Source organism: Corvus brachyrhynchos, unplaced genomic scaffold (genome assembly GCF_000691975.1).
Source record: "Corvus brachyrhynchos isolate BGI_N302 unplaced genomic scaffold, ASM69197v1 scaffold258, whole genome shotgun sequence".
NCBI lineage: Eukaryota > Metazoa > Chordata > Aves > Passeriformes > Corvidae > Corvus > Corvus brachyrhynchos.
This window is the reverse complement of record NW_008240122.1, coordinates 2,108,570-2,130,236: the sequence shown is the minus strand read 5'-3', so window position 1 is coordinate 2,130,236 and position 21,667 is coordinate 2,108,570. Positions and strand designations below refer to the sequence as shown.

The 21,667-nt window shown below is 37.4% G+C and overlaps 1 protein-coding gene across 1 annotated transcript in view; it reads left to right on the top strand.

Annotated features, from left to right (window-relative positions):
* The window catches only part of HAAO (3-hydroxyanthranilate 3,4-dioxygenase), a 35,147-nt gene extending 13,927 nt beyond the window's left edge, over positions 1 to 21,220 (top strand). The window contains exons 3-10 of the mRNA XM_008641702.2: positions 24 to 107; positions 1,694 to 1,800; positions 4,631 to 4,720; positions 5,421 to 5,464; positions 16,558 to 16,703; positions 17,809 to 17,877; positions 19,688 to 19,770; positions 20,379 to 21,220. Coding sequence (XP_008639924.1) covers positions 24 to 107; positions 1,694 to 1,800; positions 4,631 to 4,720; positions 5,421 to 5,464; positions 16,558 to 16,703; positions 17,809 to 17,877; positions 19,688 to 19,770; positions 20,379 to 20,457 — 702 coding nt within the window. The 3' untranslated portion in view covers positions 20,458 to 21,220. The remainder of the gene's footprint in view (positions 1 to 23; positions 108 to 1,693; positions 1,801 to 4,630; positions 4,721 to 5,420; positions 5,465 to 16,557; positions 16,704 to 17,808; positions 17,878 to 19,687; positions 19,771 to 20,378) is intronic.
* Positions 21,221 to 21,667: the final 447 nt, after the last annotated feature.

The window sequence follows — 21,667 nt, the reverse complement described above, 5'->3', positions numbered from 1 at the left end:
ATGTTATTTTCTTATTTCTTCAGCTTTTTTACCAGGTTCAAGGAGATATGTGTTTGAAGATAATTGAAAATGGGAAACAAAAAGATGTTGTCATCCGAGAAGGGGAGGTAAAACAGGATTGTTCTTCTGTTGTAGTTGTACATAAGTATGTTAAATGAACGTTTTATGTATTATTTAGAAATCAATTTATCCCTGTGGTGCAAGAGATAACATCAGGGTTTAAGAAAAAAAAAAAAAAAAAAACACCTTGAATGTAGTATAGAAAATTTCCTGCAAATAACCTACAATACAGATAAAAATCTCTCTGAGCATCTGGGGTGCCTATTCATATAGTCCAGAACATACTGAGAGAAGTTCTTATTCCCCTGCATTGCATGGGATCTGCCATGTGAATTCAGTTGGATCAGTCTTATATTTACACATTGCCAGGTGCACACCTCTTACCCACCCACACACACCAATAAGCAAACTGCCTAAACTTAGGAATTTAAATGATTCGTATATTTTCAGTCTTCTTTACTCCTCACAGCTAGCCCTTACAACCACCACAGTAGGACAGCTTTAAAAGAGCCATTTATTAATAAAATGTATCCCATTTTTCGTTGTAGTAGAAGACTTGCTGAAGCATAGAGTGCAGTGCTTTTACTGAGAGCATGAATAGATACTGGGTGTTACTACGAGTTAGATGTACTACAACTCCCACTCATTGTTATTGACACAAGCTTGGACTGCACTCAAGCCTTTGAAAGGATTATGAGGTCTAGTGGGGACAGCCTCTATAATAGAAGACATGTTAAACCCAATAGCTTGATGTCATTAGAAGTATTATGATTTTTTCAAGTCTGAAGAAACAGAACTATATTTTCCAACTACGAGGTTCTGATATTACATTTCGTACTGAAGGAGCACACCTAGCTGAGATCTTGGCATGTAAGAGAAGCACTAATGAGAAGGAGCACACAATACTTGGTGCAAAGACTGACACTGGTACTGCTGAGGCACTGTCATTAGCTCAGTTTTGTAGACAGAGAAACTGCAGTGACTGTGCAGCCTTGGAAGGACATCTGTAGTGGTGAAGAATACAGGCTTACCAACTTCCTGTGCAGGGAGCTGCCAGGAAAGGGTTTATTCTCAAACTTCAGTAATAAGCTTCACATGTTGCCTATTCACTTTGTCACTTGCATGACTAAATAGCCCCTCATATTTGTTAATTGTTTCCGGAGAGAATAGCACTCCTCATCATGCAATCAGAGGTGCTCACTGTGTTGGAAGGATACACGTGGCTGATTAGTTTACACATTTTATTGAGCAGACAAAAAACTTGGGTTTTTATTTCCATTTCAATTACTCAGAAATTGCACTCAGTTTATAGATTTCAGATGAGTAATTGGTTAGATTTTCATTTCAATTGTGTTTAGCAATGATGATCAAACCAGGAGGAGAGAACTTGACTTCCATCAAGGCAGTGCTGATTGCAGTCACTGTGTCATCAGTCACAGAGAAAGCAAGAAACAGTGTTTGTGGGGCTGTGGGTACCACAGTGGGTGTAGCTGCAAAGGACCAACACAGGATCAACAAAAAGTAGGGGAAAAGTGGGGCAAGGAACAGAAGATTTTGCAGGTTTAGGGGCAGGAAAAGGACAACGGAAAAAACAAACTTCCTGACACTGATGCTTTCTGATTTCTTTTAACAGATGTTCCTCCTACCTGCCAGGATACCTCATTCTCCTCAGAGATATGAAAACACTGTGGGTCTTGTGGTTGAGAGGGAAAGATTAAAAACAGAAATTGATGGGCTAAGGTGAAGTATGAAATATTGACTACTCTGTTGGAATTAATAATAAAAACTAACTTCTCATATCAATACAATACTGTATTTTACTTTGCTATTAATTTAGCAGATTTACCCTGGCAATTTTGTACTAATTCTATCCACACATCTATTTATTTATACACATATAAACAGAGAGATCATTTAATGTTTGATTTAGTTAAACAAGGAACATATTGAAGTGTCTTAAATGCATGTTGTGGCTATAGGAATCTTATGTACTACCTATTGCTGTAAGTTTTAAAAAAGATCTCAGAGCTCTCTAACAACCCAAACAGAAAAGATTTTTTTATCGGTTCTGGCAAGCAGAATATTAATTCCTTTGTAAGCACTGAAAGCAAAAAGATGAAGAGCAGCTTTCTTATCAAATGTGTGGGAAGCTGGAAACAAAAGTGAATTTTCTCACCGCTAGACCTTCTATGTTGTACACACCTCTGCCTAGATTTTATTGCCTTATGAGAACAACATCTTCGTGTAAGTTAGTGGTTTGCTTTCTATTCTAGTGTGAGCAGAACTAAGCTTTGTTTTGTGTCCATACGGAATTCACAAGTCTAAGAAGGCAAATCACAACAGTAACATTAGCCAATCTAGAAAAGCTGTCTTGGTATTAGCCAGAGATGACTGACTAAACAAACTTTACAGCTGTTTATCTAATTTGTAAAGACTTAAAACTACAGTGATACGTGTAAAGTGCTGTTCCTGTCCTTTCACCTACAGTTTTGATTGTTGCATGGGCAGTGTCACAACAGGAAGAGTGCAAGTAGGCAGAGCTAGAAAGACATACTTTTTCATTCAAACAAAAAAGGCTACAGAAAGAAACTAAGAAAGGTACCATTAAAGACAAGAAACCCACATGATTAAATTCCAAGCTAAAAACAAGTCCATTTCATTTAAAGCATTGTTTACCTATGCACTTGTTTCTTTTATTTTCCTTTCACTGCAGATCTGTAGATTGCGTGGACTTACATTATTTAAAAGAGATTCTGAGCTAGAAAAAAAATGGCAAGTGATTTAGATAAAAATTGTTATTATTAATGTAAAAAAGGAACTTAAATAGTAAAGTAAAATAAACTTAAACAACCTATTATGTGAAATCTGTGAATGGTATGAGAGAGAGAAATGCTGAATGCCTTTTTAGGGATCCAGGCTGATTTAGAAATTTGCACTCCAATATAGGCATGCTTATATGGAGAAACTAAACTAAAAGCTACCTTATGGCTTGCAGGTGGAAATTAACACATCCTCAATTCAAAATACCTAATCACGTGTCTGAAAACAAATCACTTAGCAGTTTTTAGTGCCCTTGTTTTCACACTGATGTGACGAATAAAGACACTCGAAGTTTTGGAAGTGAACAATCTTGTCATGCTTTTGAAGCTACCTTCCCTCTGTGTGCTTCTGGGAGAGAGGGGAATTTACAGCCAGAACCTCTAATATTCTCATACTTTTTTCAATACCAGCCACCTGCAGCAAAGACTGTACAAGAGGAAATCATAATGCACTTTGAAGTATGCTGACTCAAGGTCTAATACTGTAGTACTGTTCCATTATTTATCATGTCTACAAGCCTTAGTCATAAATCAGAGCCCCCAGCATGCTGATTACCGTGCAAGTGAAGCATAAGTAGACTACCCCAGTGTTCCAGCCTAAGTAATGATTACATGTCTTGTGCTATTAGAAAAATGATCTAGCTAATCTTAATTCTATGGCAAATAAGTACAAAACTAACTAAATTTGATATTAGTCCTATTGTTGGATACTTTACCAAACAAGACATTTTCAGCACCTCCCTGCTCTGTCGATTGTCTGTGTTCAGAATTTGTGCTGGTAGCACAGCTTTTTGCATATTGGAGGTATAGATATTGTTACTCTCTTCAGTGTATCCTCTTTTTGCAAAACTTGAGGAGCCAGGGAGCTCTTAGAAAATTTCTGGACAATATGTGTGTAGATACATAGGACAGAAAAGAACATGCAGATATGCACAGGATAATTACTTAAGTCTTGTTTTCCTCTTCAGACGCACATTCCAGTAACTTTAACCTAAAAGACACACAGGACCTTTTCAAAACCAGTGACAATATTAGTGACAGTACTGGATCATCATTCCTTGCCAGTCTAGGGAGTCTTTTAAAAATCTGAATGTAAATTCTGTATTTGCTGTTCCATAGATTCATTCAATTGATGTTCCATATTGATTCCATACAGCAACCTCGACCTGTTGACCTCACCAAAATTTATTTATTTGTTGAGACAAAAAATAATGCAAGTGAAGCACTAAATTCCTCTTCAGAGGGGTGACTGTAGCTGAAAACCTTCTATTTTTCACAAACAAGTCCATAAGCCACCTTGTTTTCTTATCAGCCCTTGCATGGTCATTAAGCAAGCTGACTCTCAAATATGAGTATTTACCTCATAGGTACGTGGAAGCAGTTACTGGAAATGGTAGTTGGGTCCAGTTTTTTTTGCAGTAACTACATCCAAGGTAAAAGTTATTGGTCCCAAGAGATTATGGCAGCAATCATTTCCAGGATGAAATCTGGAAAGGTTGCTGAAGGAATTTGGTGACTTATCTGTGATCAACAGAACTACAAGACACTCCACAGAAGTTTGAGCATCCCACCCATCAAGTCACCTAACCAGGGAAACAGAAAGCTTTCCCCAATAGCCATTCCTCAGAATAAACTACACCAGGCTTGAGAATTGCTCCTACAGAACATCAAATTGCTATTTTCTTCAAAAGACTGAAACTGCCTGATCAGTTAGTTAATAAAAGGATTGACTAATGTGTTTACTTCATCAGATACTATGTTGGAGAATCAACTAATGTCCTCTTTGAAAAATGGTTTCACTGTGAAGATCTTGGCACTCAACTTATACCAATAATTCAAGAGTAAGTTTTTTCCTTTGTAAATTAAAAAAAATTGAAATTATATTGTAGCTCTTCGTCAGTCTGTGGCTTACAGCGTTAATTTGCTATTTGTGCTGCATTTTACATAGACTTGTGAAAAGTTAATTGCTGCTCTATAAATTTTTAATTATGTCTTGTATGCCTGAAACTCATCAAAACAGATTAAAAAAAAAAAAAGAGAAATCAAGTGTTTCACACATGCATCTGGAACACCCTTTTTTGGACCAGTAGAAGCACTGCTACTAAGTGCAAAAAGAATTGGGTGAAAAATTGACACTGATGTATGCTAGGTTATCTAGGAAAAGCACTAAATTGCTTTAGGGCTTCTTTCATTCTTGCTTTAATCTAAATACTTTTAATTGATATTATTTACGAATAATCAGGACTGGCAAATTTGGTCGAGAGCTACTTTCTAGGAAACAAGTGAATGTCGTTAACTAATCAGTTTGTTAAGTGGTTGCTAAAGGTGAACAAGGGAAGTGTTTAGTGACATTAATCTTGTAGGACTTTCAGACAAATCCTCTGTCAGTAAAATAGGTATAGTCTTGCATATATGTGATAGTAGCTGAGGATTTGGCACATCCATTCTCAGCACAAAACTTACTGGCCAGTATTACTGCCTAGTCCTTGTTAACCTACCTTTGTTAATGTGACTTTTTTACTTGTGTTTAAATTATTCCAGGTTTTTCAATTCAAGGCAATATAAAACTGGAAAACCAAACCCAGGTAAATGCAAATTCATTTCAGAACTAGAACAGTTGCTGATTGAATAGCAATGATTCTCACCACATAAAATAAGTATCTGTTTTTCTTTCTGATTGAGTAAATTTAAGTTACTTTGGAAAGTAATTCCTTTCATTACCCCAACCACAAGGAAATTCCATATATATGATTACCAACAGCATCTTGCTTGGTCACGTGATGCCATCATAACCACCTATCAGGTAACTATACTAGTGTGAAATGTTAGTATCTCCATCCTTTCAAGTCTTATACTAACAAAATTTCACTTCTGACTGCCCATAATGAGATTTTTGTGAGTTGAATTGATACACTCTGTACCTACTTGTACTCCTTTACCTATAACTATACACTGTGATCTACTCTTGGGAAACCTAGAGAAAGCCAGATGCTTTTAGCTCCTGTAGGATCTGATCTGTTTAACATCTTATTTCCATGCTGTCTTGCCCCATTTTTTATTTTGCCTCTGTTGTGGCTAATGATTGCAAATTCCACACTGGAACAGATACTCCAGTTGTAACTCCACTTAACTCTGTTGGAAAGAGACATAGAGAAAGCGACTGCTCTAGAAAACCAATCTATTAGTTTTGGCCTTAGGAATCAGATCTCTCAAACATGATGGTTGCTTTCTGCATGGCAACAAAAGCCTCAATTGCAAGGATATTGCAACAGCACCTTCAGTGGGAAGCTTGTTTTGCTGAAATCTTACAGTCCTGCTGGCCCACAGCTTTACATGAGTACCCAGCATTGCTTAACATAAACTATGCCCAAAATACTACCCTTGTGTCTTAACTATGTACAAAAGACCACACTGTACCAACATTTCTGCACCTGCAGGAACAGGCTCTATGGACTTTTGGAAGGGCTTTAGTTAGGTGCAACCTGGTCAGTTCTGCTGCTACCTGGAAAGTCTTCATGACATTGCCAGGTTCTTAATTGACACCTGGATAATCATCATAAGAACAGCAGAAGCTGCCTGTGTAATCTGCAGGAGAGCCTGAGATTCCTTCCTGGAGAGTTCCTATACCAGTTAGCCAAATGCTAACTGGTTCAGTCAATCCCATTGCTCAGCTAGGTTTGTTCTTTCAAATCTCTCTGCTGTCTCATCTGTGCTGACAACTGAGGGATGTCCTGCACCAGCCAAGAAATGTATGTATGGCTTAGGTGCACTGCACTCAGCTATGCTACTCTTGACCTCATGACTAACTTGAATGTCATCCTCCAGTCACATTCAAAACTTGAATTCTGTAGCTCTTGTAAGGAGAGAAATTTTAGTTTCCCCTCTCTAAAAAGTTTTTGGAACCAGCTGTCCTTAATCTCCACATTAATTCCTGAATATCTTAAGATGATTGTTATGAATTGCTCTGAGACAAATGTTCCAGTGAAACATTATTTCCACATCTATCCCATTTCTCTGCTTGATAGTCACCATAAAAAAAGTCACTGTCTGCCATCTCAGTCGATAACAGAACAAAGCTCTTGCTCAAATCCTAAAATTGGGTTAAGCTGATTTTTGCATGAACATCAAAGTTCTTAAAAATAGTTAACTAAAACATTGTCGCCAAAATGAAAAGTTAACAGAAGAGTCCTTTGTATGGGGCAGCAACCCTAAATTTTCAGCATTTGTTCTTTGACTGACTGGGGAATGTAAGTCTCAGAAAAAGGCTCCATGTTTCTTCTAAACAAAATGAGGTTGTCTCCAATATCTTACTTTTCTTTCTATGCCCCATCAAAATGTGGTTTAGTCTGAGCATGTCACCTATGTTTGGGTGTTGGTGGTTTGGTTTCTTTGGGGGTTTTTTTGCATGGAGGGTGTGAGGGCTAGGCAGGGCAAATACTGCCTCACTGTATGTTCATACAGTGTTTAGCAGAGAAAATATAATTTCAGATGAAGCCTCTAGATGCTGCTGTAATAAAAAAAATACCATATCACACAGTGTTCTTGTTCAATATGGTGGTTTTTCAATAAGCATCCCTCACCAGGCTAGGAGTTTGTATGTCAGTAACAAATTAATTAGGGCAGAAGCAAAGTAACATTAAAGATTTATATTGTTAATATTTTGGCAGAAGATTAGAGCTAAAAAACAAACATGACAATCAATCAGAAGCTATAATATATCCTGACACCTTTTTTTTAAACAAATATTTCTAAGAAACTGGTATTGATAAATCCAGTACAAAAGGTCTTGTAATTTACCTGGCAGGTTTTCAGCCTGGGGAACAGCTCTCTTTTTCCAGTTTTCAGGTTTCGTGGACAATAAGTAGCTCAACATCTCAGTGATGTCTTACGCATGAGGAAAATAACCCACATTTTTAATTACAAAAATTTTAGCTTATCTCTCCTGTAACTGTCAGTGAGACTGACAGTGTTAAAAAAAAAAAAAATCAAACAGAGTTTGACTGAGATAGAAGTAAGCTGCTAATATGTTCTTTCTGAAGGCAGCCCAGCTGACAGAAAAATAATGCTTTGGATTTATTCCCTCAGCAGCTCACTTTTCTTTTCTTTTAAGAAGTAGAGTTCAGAAACCAGCATGGCATTTGTAATATATAAAAAGCTACCACCAGTTGCTCATGATGTTTCACTCAACACATATCTTAACATTGTTTGTGCTGGCCTATGCAGAGGATGGAGTTTCAGCCTTGTTTTTCAGTTTCTCTTCTGAAAATCCAGAATCCCCTCAGTTTAAAAGTGCCAGCTGAAGCACTCTCAGGTTCCTCTCTACATAAGCCTGAACTAGTGCCTCACCTTCTTAGAGAGAAATGGAATAAATTTGAAGAAAAACATCTTCAAAGAAATCCTTGATTGCAGCTCACTCATAGAGGAAAGCTGTAAATGGAATCAATCAAGCTCCAAACGCTTTTAAAAAAACACCATATAAAAAAAAAATAAACAAAACAAAAAAAATGCCCTAAATCCAGACCTTTTCTTGATTTATTTATGGCTTCTGGCTTAGCCAATAGCAGGGAAAGTCCCTCTGAAAGCAGGGCAATCAGAGTATAAGAAGAGACAGCAGAAGAGGGACTCAAGTCCCATCAGGAAAAATATAACCAGAAATATATATTGCATGCAATCCTTACTTGAGGCATCTTCCCTGGAACCGTGTTGTAGTTTATTACTAGACTCTTTTGTTTCCATGTGTAGAAATAAAGTTTGGCAATACTCTCCCCTCTTTTTTATCAAAAATGTGAACATATTTAGGATATAGGCTATACGTGGAACTCTCAAGATGGTTTGGTTTGGGTTACTTTGCATATCTTTTGACATGAGGAATCATAGTTATCAAAACAACTCTTGCTACTTTCAGTTGAATCAGCCTGAGACCAAGATTCTCCCAATGTATCTATTTCATCCCACTTTTCTAGTCAAGAGGACAAGAGACAGTTCAGACAGAGAAACCTCAGTTCTAGTAAACAGTGATGGCTGAATAGTATTTGCAGAAGTAATCAGAAGCTGAAAAGCTTTTCCTGCCATGCCCAAAATGATCCAGACTTCTTTTAGGGGTAATTTGATGGGGAAAAAAAACTACAAGAAAAAATTTTTTCCTAGGTGAGGTGTGTTTGAAAATGAACTTCATGAACATCTACGGTATAGGTAGAATGTCAGGTTTTTGCTTACCCAAATTAATCTGCTTCTAATTATCAATGAAATTTTATTTCCCATAAAAACATTATTGTCAGTGAACATGCAGATTTATAATAGAAAAAAACAGTCCTGTAGTGATTTCACTAGCAAAACTTTCATTGATATTTGGTGTATCTAGAGTAATTTACAATCTGAACTAAGAATCTGGTTAGCATGGTTAGAATACAGAACATTTTTATGTTTGTGATTCAGGGCAAACAAAACCTAAGGAATTGAATGAGTATGAAAAATAAGGTACTTTCTTCAGTCAATGAAGCAGCAATACCATAGAGCCTAGGGCATGCTCTGTAAATGTTTTGTGGTCTCAGCAGTGCTATTAAACAAGTTATAAGGGTAAGCTCAGCTTACCTTATAAAAATCAGCCTCTGTACTGTCATCCTCTGCAGCTAATCCAGTGAACCTGTGTAGACAGTATTTGCTGCTCAGTCTTGTTTCACTGATATATAAAAACAAGCAGATCTTTAGTCTTCTAATTTTTCTTATTTTCAGTTAACTGGCTGGTGAGCAATGTTAATTCAATTAAAGCTACCTCAGAAAACTAAAAACAGGCAGGAAGAAATTCTGTCTTCATTTGTACTAGAGCAAATACAGGGCCATGCTTTTGAACTTAAAATAACTGTATAAATATTTGTGCTTTTCTGTTTTAAGTACATTGAAATAATTCTAAAGATACTGTCTCCATTTTTTGTTTTTTTGTTTTTTTAAAAAGAATGCTAATTTTGAACATAAATTTTATTTGCTATGCACCTGTTTAGAAAATGAACTGTTTGATTCCTTTTCTCTCATTTTAAGGACTTCCAGCATGCCTAGATAGATCACTCCTCTTCTATAATACAGTACTTCTTTCTGCCCTGAGTACTTGTATTAAAAAACCCAGCATATGAGCATTTAGATATTAAAGACTAAGCCTCTATGGCATTTATTTTTCAAACAGCCACCAGGAGGTCTCCAGGACAGGACAGTATTCAAACCAATACAGAGACTTAATAATTTTAAACTGTCTAGACCCATCAACACTATACAGCTCTCCAAAACACCATCTCTGTAACTTTTATCAACAATGTGAATGTTCTCCTTTCCTGTATCATCCTCATTGCTCTCTTCTGACAATGACCACATAAATACACTATTCATCTTTAGCCTGTCATATGTAGATCCTTTAAGTAACTTCCAAGTCATGATTATATCTCTCCTGAAGCTGCACATAAACTGCAAAGGGTATTTAGGTGGAAGAAGGGAATAGAGCCATATAATATAACCCTTTAATTCTTATAAGCATGTTACCTCTCACTGGCTTCATCTATTTCCCCTCCCCTCATATTTAAATACTTTCTACTCTACATCAGTCCCTAATGAGTACAGAGCTCATACTGAAAATGAACTACTCAGACAGACCAACCTAAGTCAGCAATATTAAATACAGAAATAAAGTAGGACTACCATGTCTGGAGTATGGCTGCTATAATTTTCCATATGAAAACTTCTACTGAGCTTTTTAATTCCAAACTACAATGTATCATCCAAGACCCAGGACTGCAGGCTGCACATTCTCTGGAGCCAAAAAGTTCATTAGGCTCCTAGAGTCCAGAACTGCTAAAGCCAACACCAAAAAAACCCCCTGAGAAAGTCTTCAGTAAGAAATCTGCTTCTCCCTCAATATTCTCAAGTGAGCCTCCTCATAGAGGGGCAAAACATAAACTGTAGGCTCTGGGAGCTCTCCTAATGCTTCAGCATGTGAATCAAGCAACTACCAACCTTTAGTGCATAATGTACATAATAAACCTATCAGAGAAATAGGAAGACATTCCCTATAAAGTTGTTTTCCTTTCTGTTCAGACTTTTGTGAAAAAAATAAGAAATATTTAAGAGCTATAAAGCTCAGCAGTTTCACAGCAGGTACATTCTCTCTAATAAAGTAGCTTCTTTCTTCCTTACGCTCTTAAATGCTCCCCAGATGGCAACATCTGAAGCAGAAAACTCACTAATGGAGTTCATCTGACATTTTCACTTGTGTTTCTAAAGCTATTTAGTGGTAATAGCTCACACATGCTATACAAATCATTGTCTCACCAATAGAGCAAGGTCTTAACTCATGTTATAATGAAATATCCTATTCCTATTCTATGGAAACCGAAGTTACATACAAAGAGGATTAATGAAATGTCCACAGTTATAAAAGGCAGATTCAGAAACAAAATTAAGATTCTTTATTTTGGGATTGGAAAAATGGACAGCATTTCTCAATACAATTTGTCATTCTTAATTACAATAACCTAGCTACATCATGAAGAACCATTAAAAAGAATTATGGCCTAAATAGTGACTTTTTTTGGTTTAATTTATTCCTTTCCTTCGACTGATGATATCTCCTTTTGAAAAACTCTATTTCTATATTACAAAAATATTTTTCAAAGCTTTCCTCATCAAACATCTTAGTTTCAATTAAGAAAGAAAGAAAAAAAAAAAAAAAAGTTGTTCAGTTTCCAGCATAGATTTAATGACACAAAGAAAAATGTGCCTAGAAATAATTACATGGACAAGTCATAAATTAGCAGTCATGCCAATTCTCAGGGCATGCTACAAAAACAAATACAGTTACACAGGGAAATGTACGATTGCACCAAGTGAGTGCTGTATTTTCAACTAAATGTTTCTGCATCTATATTCAACGACAGGGAAATGAACCAACAACCTTCAAAGTAATCACTCACTGTCAGTGCTTTCACTCTGGATTTTTATATGGACTGGGCTAACTACTTGTTTTTTCAAACCCAGGTGTCTGAAGTTACTTCCCTCATTTCACAGGTTTTATTTGCAGAGGTATTAAAATCTTACTAGTCTCATTGACATTTCTGTTAACTTGGAGAATAAAACAGATTTTTTCATAGAAATTAGGTAGGCACATATGGGAAAAACATCCCAGGGAATGTATTATTGCTAGGATTGGAAATTAAATGTGAAATGCTGCAAAACTCTATCACTGGAATTATTCATTATGAAATAGTATTGAAGAGATGGAAATTATTATTAGAAAGTGTACAGAAATAAATTAATACCTAATTTTAAAATAATTCATGGACTCTTTATCCCTAGTCTGGACCATTTTACGCTCAGTTAAAGGATGAAAAAATGAAGAGGATTCAATTACTCCACTTTGAATAATGATGTCTTCTGCTGTTGTAGAGGGAGACACCATTTGTAAAGGGCTGTGTCACATCCTTGCATGGAGATGGAGCCACAGTATGTAGGGACAGACTATTTTCTGAGGCAGCACAGCGCCTTAGGATGGTGAGATAATTAGAATATAAGAGGGTTTAAAGATTTGAACATTGTTCCATCTAGAATATGCTGTCTAGAAGTGACTCTTTCATCACTGATAGTTTTTCATAAAAACCAACATGCAATTAGTTCACTTTATTTAAATATATTTCAAGTGCTTAACTACTTCTTTCCTTTGAACAAATCTTGAAGAAACAAGAGCTATGTGAAGAGCTTGGGAACAGTAGGGCTCAAGAAAGACTCAGAGAATGAGATAGTCCGATTTCTTGACAAGAAAGATTACGGACATCACCAGGGAAGGGAAGGGTGGCCTTCCATGCAACATGTGAGTTTGGGGTAAGCAAACACAACCACATACACCCAGTAGGTCAGTGCAATCTTTTTTACCTGTTCTCTTTATTGCTATTAGAAACACAGTACTCTCAGCAAGCTCAAACTCTTCTTTAGATGGTCCCTGTTGAGGCTGTAACTACCTGTACATTGAACTTGCTCTTTTCTTGCAAGCTGTTTTCTCCTTTTTTGCCCAGTTTAATATTCTCGGTCTCAGTATGGTTTAACTGAAGTCAACTTCCTCTAAAACCTGTAATTTCCTTTTTTAAATATTTACAAACTCATTTGGCAAACACAATGTATTTTTCAGCTTAACATGATATCACATTGTAATTAAAACCTGAAAAAAACTATAATCCCCATCAAGAACACATTGCTGTGATAAAAATTTTTAATAGTAATGATCTATAGAAATGGACTTTAGTATTGAACTTTTAAATGGATGTCTGAAAAAGTAAGAAAATATTAGATTTGATGTTCCACTCGGTGTTATATTACTTGGAAAAACCTGTACAAAACTTTTAGCTGACTAGCTTAGAAGTGCTATTTTCTTGCATTTTGCTGGCACATTTTTACCTTTACCATCATTAAACATGTTGTCTCCTTGTCTCACAGTATTGCTAGAGCAGAACTCCAGAAACACAGGCTTGCACTTGCTCAGATACTGTTGAAAGGAAACGTACAGGCAAAACAGAAATATATGCAACAATATCTAAATATAAGCCTTTAGCCTGATTAGAAATACTCAGTTCCTTTAGAAGCACCAGGCTTCAGTATATGTGGAACTGCAAGAGATTGGATCCTCTTCATTGTAGCTTGTTAGCTCAAGTCCACAAGCATTAGGACACCTACAGCTTTTAGCATCATGCAAGGGATCAGCATCGGGGTTAAATAAGGACTCAGTCAAGTTGTCTATTGAAATGTCACACATGTGTCACGTACCTCATCACCACTGTGCTCTCTCATTTGTTCTGCAGTAACAGAATCAAATCATCATACTGGGTCACACTAAAAGGTTAATTCCATGCAGGCACAGTTGTCAAAGGCCATTACGCTGTCGCTGGGCAAGCGTCATTAACATCAAAAGTAGTATTAAGCCAAAACCCCATCGCAGGCCAGGGCCTGCTGATAAGACAAGTGTCCAAAAAAAGCCCTTAAACTGAGGAACTTAAAAGTCAAAATAAAGAAAAGTCCGCCTTTACTTGAAAGTAAATGAAACTGTTAGATAGTGCCTGTTTATCACAAGCAAGAAAGGACAGTGAAGGATGTATTACACTTTACACTGGCCCCAAGTAGGCACAGGCCACTCTGTGCTGTTGTCCCGTGTGTGTTGTCCCAGGTGATCGGGGCAACTGGATTCAGAGATAAGCACAAAGGGGAAAATAGCAAAATTATGTTTATGGAGAGTAAGAGACAGAAGTTAAGATGTAAACTTAGACTTATTGTTGATTTGTGTTGCTTCTTGGTCAAAATATAAAGAAGTACTTTGGCTTTTTCCCCCAAATTCCTTGCAACTCAGGGGGAACATTCATAGTTCTGCTTGCCTAAAATACCACAGTGCCCATCCTTGAGACTCAGCTTTTTGCTATTCAGTCTCCAGCACATAAAGTCTGAACTTACTTGTCAGATGCTGAAATTTTTAAAGTGTGGAGAAGAAATATTCCCCAAGTTGAGCAGGATACTCATGGCATCTCAGTATTTGTTGATATCTCACTATTTGCCTCTTATCCTACCAGGTGCAATATGGTTTTTGTGTTTTAAAAGCAAACAAACAAAAAACCCACCATCAAAAGCCAACATACCTCTCTCAGCTAGGACATGCATTTTAGTAGAAAGCTCTACCAATGGGTAACTGTTTTGTACTCCAAAACTACAAGAAACTTTTCTAAATTCAAATGATGAGTTTTGTCCTGATAACAAAATAAAACGAATAAACACAACTGGTAATGATTTTGACTATTAATAGAACAAAATATTTTAATGTGTTTTGGAACACCAGTTGTACTGAGTACCTTCTCATAAAATTTCTGATAAATTTTCTTTTCTTTTCCTCCTCTGCTGTGTCTGAATGTATATCATAATATTTTAAACCTTTGTTTTATATCAGTCCCTAGTCAAAAAAGCAATTTTCCAATGCAGCCTCATTTGCACATATCCATAATTTAAGGACAAAGTGTGTATGTGTTCCTAATTACCTCCAATGGGTGTTTGATAAACCTGTGAAAATTAAGGAAAAAAGCCCCAGTCATATTGCAGTGAGAAAAATAAAGCACCAAAAATGAATCACCAAATATCTTAACACTGCATTTTAGTTATCAGACAATAAGATATAGAACGTTCAAGACTATATCTTGTTAATGCTTACAAATCCAGATTAAAATAAATATAAAGACTTTTTTTTTTTCTTTTGGTGGTGCTTAGTTTCTCTGGAGGAGTTTGCTTTTCAGTAAAATTTGTTTTTAATATTTGAGTTAAATAATGTAAAAGTAGGGAAAAAAAAGCTTTCAAACAAAAAAATTTCTTCTTTTGCTGCAGATTTCTTCAGATTACTTTCAAAATTTCCTGAAAGAGGCATTGCCAAGAGAAATTAATTTTAAAAATATAGTTATTTTAATATCACAGAATCACAGCATGGGTGAGGCTGGAAGGGACCACAGGGGGTTTTCAGGTCAAACCTCCCAATATAATGGAGAAGAAATTTGAAGAGAAAAACTTTCTACAGCAAAAGGGGTAGGATCCCACCCAGATTATCTAGAGATGGGTGCACTCAGTGCTTACTGGGATCCCATGAACAGCAACAGCATCTTCAGTGCACTGCTATCCCTTGGATGCACTGACCCTCCCACATATGGTTCAAAAACTGTGTACAAAGTGGTCTTTAATGAAAAACTGAAATGATACATTCAAAACACTGCAGAGCATAGTAAATACACAAATTCTTAAGAAAGAGCTGTTCTATTACTAGCAGCGAGACTAAGATTTGGCTGTGAGTTTATTACCACAATACATTTGGGAGCAAACCATCCAAGGAGTTTTCCAGCAGCTGGTTGGCATTACTGCTTGAAATTCCTCGATGGTTGTTCCCCCATGGCATCTCAGAACAAACTACTTAGAATCACCAAGGCAATTTCTCTGTCTCTGCACTTCACTGTGAGCTGGTAAATAACTAAAGCTCATTTCATATACCAGCAACTTGCAGCACGAATCTTGAATTTTGCCAGCTATACTGATACTGCAATTAGACCTCCAGCTATTTTAAAATCAAATAATTTATGAAGGAGAATTACTGGAGATTAAATCCAGATACAACTCCAAGAACACCACAAAAAATACATTGTATTAAATTTTAGGTTGTACTAATCTGTTTGCTTCACTGTGGTCGATGTATGTAAAAGCACATAGAGGAGAAGAAACATAAAAGCCAGTACTAACTATGTGAGAGATGTAGAATAAGCTGCTTCTATAGGCCCAAGCCCACTTTTAGAGGGATATGATATGAACAAAGACTCAGAGATGATACATCATATTTTACCAGTGCAAAAGCTGGTCTGAAAGAGAATGAGGAATATGCCAGGAAGAACTAGGTAGTGCATTGCATACTGTTTGAATACACAGTTGACAACATCTTTGAAGCATTCACTCCATAAAGACACACAAATAACATATGATTTTACAATCTCAAAAAGTCCTGATAATGACCATAGCACTGCTGACTGTTACAACTGACTTTTAGCTAGACAGCATCTGTAAAATGATCCCTCAAGTAAAATGTTTGCAAAGACCAAGGGAAGCAAGTATCACTGATAGCCCTCTGCCTTGCTTACAGATGAACTTCTGAAAGAAACACCTTTCCCACTGAATTCCAGCTCCGTAATGGAGCCATTTTCTTTCTCGAGCTGGTTAAAGGATCATCGCGGTGAAATAAAACAGAAGAAATCCTTGAGTATGTTCGGAGACAACTTTGAAACAGAGGTAGGGGGATCTAATTTCTCTGAAAAGAGAGGGATAGTTTTAAAGGTACAGATAATTGGTGGCTACTGTTCAGACTGAGTGAATCCAGGCCTGGGAACAATATATAGTCAGCAGATAAAGTTATGCACCCCGACAGAAGTACCTGGTTTTGGTCCATTGATTTGACTAGCTTAGGGCAGGGGCTTTCTAGCTCTTTCCTTCCACTTACAGAATCAACCTGAACTTTATTTATGTTCATTTCCTTTGGGATTAAAACATCTCCTTCACGCCATTCCCCTGTCCCTCTCCCCCTATTTCCCAAATCAGAAGCACTAGTGTGATGCAAATAACTACTCAAGTGTGTCCAGCTTCTCTATGTGTTTGAGCAGCATTTCATGGTCCAAGTCTAATCTGAGTGTGTAAATACCCTTTTTTTCTTCCCCCTCAATCTATATAAAGTGGAAACAAAAAACTGGACAGCACCAGATAGCCTGAGCTGCCCTAAAACATTGCACTTCACAGCTTAGTTAAACACAGCCTAGTTTGAGTGTAAATCAAGCTGTCAGCATTTGATATCTGTGCTGTATGCGTGATGTTTACAAAACATATTCTTCCCTGGAATTACTTGGAGTCACACTCCATAGCATCCAATACAGATGACAGCAAAGTGACAGTGTGGGAATGTCAGGAATAACACAGAGGGTGCAGAAAATGAGAAAGATGAAGTCCTGTCTGCAGCTTTTTTAATGTTAATGGAAGAAACTTTTCTACTTCAACAGGCTCTTGACAGGGCCCAGAGTTCATGAGGAGGAAGTGCCTGTTCCAAGAACAGAAGCAGGAAGCATATAGATGCAAAACTGAGAGTGGGAGGAGGCAGAAGGAATAGATAAGCGAGGATGCAGAGGAGCATAAGGAGTGGCAGGTGTGATCAGTTCCCTTTTTATCAGTAGGAATCAATATGAGAATACCAAACAGTGTGAATTTTAATGTCTGTAAAAATAACGTCATCTTCTATGAATATTCCCCTGTAAAAATAGAATGTTTTAAATGCTGTTGGAAGATGAATATGGACACTTTGGCCACTTGGATGAAACCATTATTTTTCTTACTTTTTTTTTTTTTCAAGGTTATAGCTTATGGACCAGGAACAACTGAGAAAAGTAAAAAGAATTCGGATATCTGGATATGGCAGCTGGTATGTGGCAATTCACACTTGTTAACTGATGAGTTCATGTTTCAGTTCAGAGTGAACAGTAGTAAAGCCTTCTAGCAACAGAAACTGGGATGATTACCTTCCTTTACATAGAAAAGATCACCAATAGGCACTACCTTTCAGCGTTAAACTGTAATGAAAAATAACTGTAAAGTACTGCCACAATAAAAATAGCCTCTTTTTCCTCATCATTGTGCTGGTTTGGCCAAATTTAGAAATATATCCTCTGATAAAAGGCAGCTTATAACCAGCCCACCCCCACCAGGTTCGGGAAAAAATAAATTTTCCTCAAAGGAAAGTGAAAGAGATAAAAACTATTTGTTTAACAAATACACAGGAAAAGGATAATAATGCTAAATAATAAAACCCCTCGCTGTAGAGAGAAAACCTGGGAAAATTTCAGAGTCCTTCTATAGTTTCCCTCTCCCTCCTTGGAGCTGGGACAGGGTGGCGGGCCCACCTCCAGGGCCAAGGCCTCGGTGGAAATTCCTCCCGAGGTATTTTGATGTTGGAACAGTCCAGCAGAGGGAAAAAAAAGGAAAAAATGAAGTCCCAGGAAAACAAAAGTTCAACTCTCCTGTTGCAGTGGGGATACTGCAACATACATATGCCAAACCAGGATCTGGAGTAAAAGGGCCGAAAGCGGGCTGAAAAGCAAGCAAGCTGCTTCCTCTGCTCTTGCCTGCACCAGCTGAATGCAGAGAGCTGTCTCTATCTCTGTGTGACCTTGAACAAGCTACAAACTGCTTTGAAGAAGTTTTGCTCAGTTTTTCCTCCTCCCTCTCAGGCTCAGTTTAAAGGCATAGAAAGGCACAAAATTAATTTCTGGGCATAGGGCAGCAATATGGGATACACATCATAAAGCCACCCCATGACAGTCATGTATGTTGATGACAGAGATACTGGCATCCATCCTTGCTGGGGGTTTTAATACACCCTACCTAGGCTATACCCTGTAAATATATCAGAATGCCTCCAAGCAATAAAGCAACATCACCTCTTAGTTATGCCTTAAAACATTTGTCCTCATACTGAAGTCAAATTGGAATCGCATAGAATAGGCTAATAAGGTCTGAAAACTTGTTTATTCTAAATTACAGTCACAGGTGATCCAGATGCCCTTCATTCAACTTGCTTCTAGAATACATTTGCAACCCAAAGGAAAAACAGAGAAAAGCTTGTTTTTGCTTACACAAGTCAGGCTAGCTTGAGAGGCAGATATTTCTATTAGTTACTCTTCTGTTGAAATTCACAGGGACTGCCAAATACTAATTAAAGACACAATAATCTCAAAAGACATTTGTTTACACTGCAGCTTACATCAGCCTGTGGAATCAAGACCTTATGGCTGGAAAGAACCTGGCTCCCCTGCTTAACAAGATGATAACTAGTCCATTCCAATATGGATGGACTCTTAGCAATTTGCTGCCATTCAAGACTTTTCTGCTTCCTGATTTTCAGGAACCAGAAAAGCAGAAGAGGAGCTTGAACTACTCTGGAAGATTCTCTCTCTAATTTCTGGAGCTGTTCCAACTTGCAGGCTGCTAGGTTAGATTGGTGACTGTGTACCCCAAGAATCAGGCAACAGACTGCTGCTTTACAATGGGGAACAATGAAACATATTTTTATTTATGCTTATAGCGTTAGGCAAGATCAACTGAATATTTAGCTAGACCTCATGAAACAGAGCAGGTTTGAGGTGTTCTTTCAGTGGGAAAGATTTCCACACTTGCAGTGCTTTCTTTCTGCTGGGGACAGGACATGGAAAATTGAAAGCCTTCTTTCCCTTCAGGAGGGGACATCAACTGTTGCCATGGATGGTAAAACCCTGACTCTGTCTGCTGGTGACAGCCTGCTTGTCCGTGCCCAGTCTACGTGAGTAGAGATGAACAGTGGTTCAGTGCATGATTTCCCAGCTTCCAGCAACATAAATTCTGTGTATTCAATTCTACACCATGTTGGGCATCACTGGTGCAGAAACACAGCATCTGTGAATGCAGGATCTGCAATAGCCTCTGTTATTTCTCGGGGCAAAAGTGTTTTCAGGAGGAAAAGCCAGACATTCATTCTAGTTCACCTCTTATGATAAAAGCTGGAGAAAATTAAAATAAATAAATAAAAAGGATAAGCACAACCAAGAAAATGCAGCATGCAGAAGACCACACAAAGATAGATGGCATGTATCCACCCACTGGCACTCACAGCAGATTCTTGAAGCATCAGACTAGGCTTAGGCAACATCAATGCAGGAAGTTTTGGGGTTCAGGCTGAGAATACAGCTCTGTTCCTGAAGTAGGATGCATACAGCTGTATCATAGCCTTGACACATATGATATACGTAAAGGAAAATAGCTTCCAGAGAGAATGAAAAGGAAGATATGGAGCGTGGCAAAAGCTCTTCAATAGCATCAAGGTTTCATTTGTTGGTTTGAGTGTGTAATTCCCTTGGATCCATTGGATCATCTCTCTTTCCATTCTTCCAGGTATTGCTGGAAAAGAGCAGAAGAATGTGTTGCTCTCTGCATCGCTCAGGATCCAAAACGCAAGCAGCCTTATACATAACTCCTGTGTCAGTTGGCTTTGATGATAACCAAGTTGTAACCTACTTATCTTAATCATCTTTTACTCAGGATGCCTGGAAATTTGAATACACTAACACAATGATTACACTGAATTAAGTAGAGTCAAGTGCTGTGCCCAGTTAAACATTTTTCCCCAGGTAGTTGAAAAAAATTACTGATTGTAAATTTTGCTAAAACTTTAAGATCTAGTATTATGTTTGATTTTATCTGAAAGGAAATGACAACATATCCAAGTAGCAGGATTACTTATCTAATAATACATGATACTGTCTAGAAGAAATGAGAGGCTTTTCAACTCCAAGTCTCTGCCACAAGAGGTAGAAAAGGAGATGAGACCGATACGGTTATACTACTTAGGTAACAGTTTTTATTTCTTTGTATCAAATTTTTCATTTGTAATAAATTAGTACAATGATAGCTACACAGCCCAGCTCCAGGGAAGATTTAATTGATAGTAGGTCACAGGTCCTCTGAGATCTTTGGCTGAAAGTTTGTTTGGTTTTTTTAAAGGCCCTGTCTGCTGCACTGCTTGAGAATCTCAGTGCTTTGTGAAAGAGAGGAAGGTGCATTAGTAAAGGGGGAAGCAGTACCTGCAACAACATCAAGCATTACTTAGTCCACCACTGTACTTGCTAAAGGTACAAGTTATTCCCAGTTTCCCAGATCCAGCAGTGCAGTATCCATCAGTGATCAGCAGTACCCCACACATGCCATGCTGCATGCTGTGTGCACACTGCCAGGAACATAGCACTGCAATAGGACTAAACAGGAGCAGCTGGGTCACGGGTGTGCTCCTATGCAGCAGAATTCTCCAGTCAAAGTAGTTTTAAGAGGTGTGTTAGGGGATAAGAGAGCAGAAAAATTATTATAATCAGTTTCTATTAACTGCTGCTTCTTTTCAAACAATGAGGTTTCTTGCAGAAAAAATAAATGTCAATTTATATTTTGCTGCTTTTATTCTAGGAACTCTTCAGAAGGGTTTTTGTTTGGTTTGGGTTTTGGTTTTATTTAATTATCCTTCACATTGTTAACATCAGAAAACAGGTTGCTTATATACTTGCAGGTATTATCAATTAAACATTTGAGAAAGCAAAAGTTACCACTCCTTGATTTTTAAAATTCTAATTAATTACAGAAAAATATTTATTTAATCTATCACCTACAAAGCTCATTAAACTGAGATGTCATAT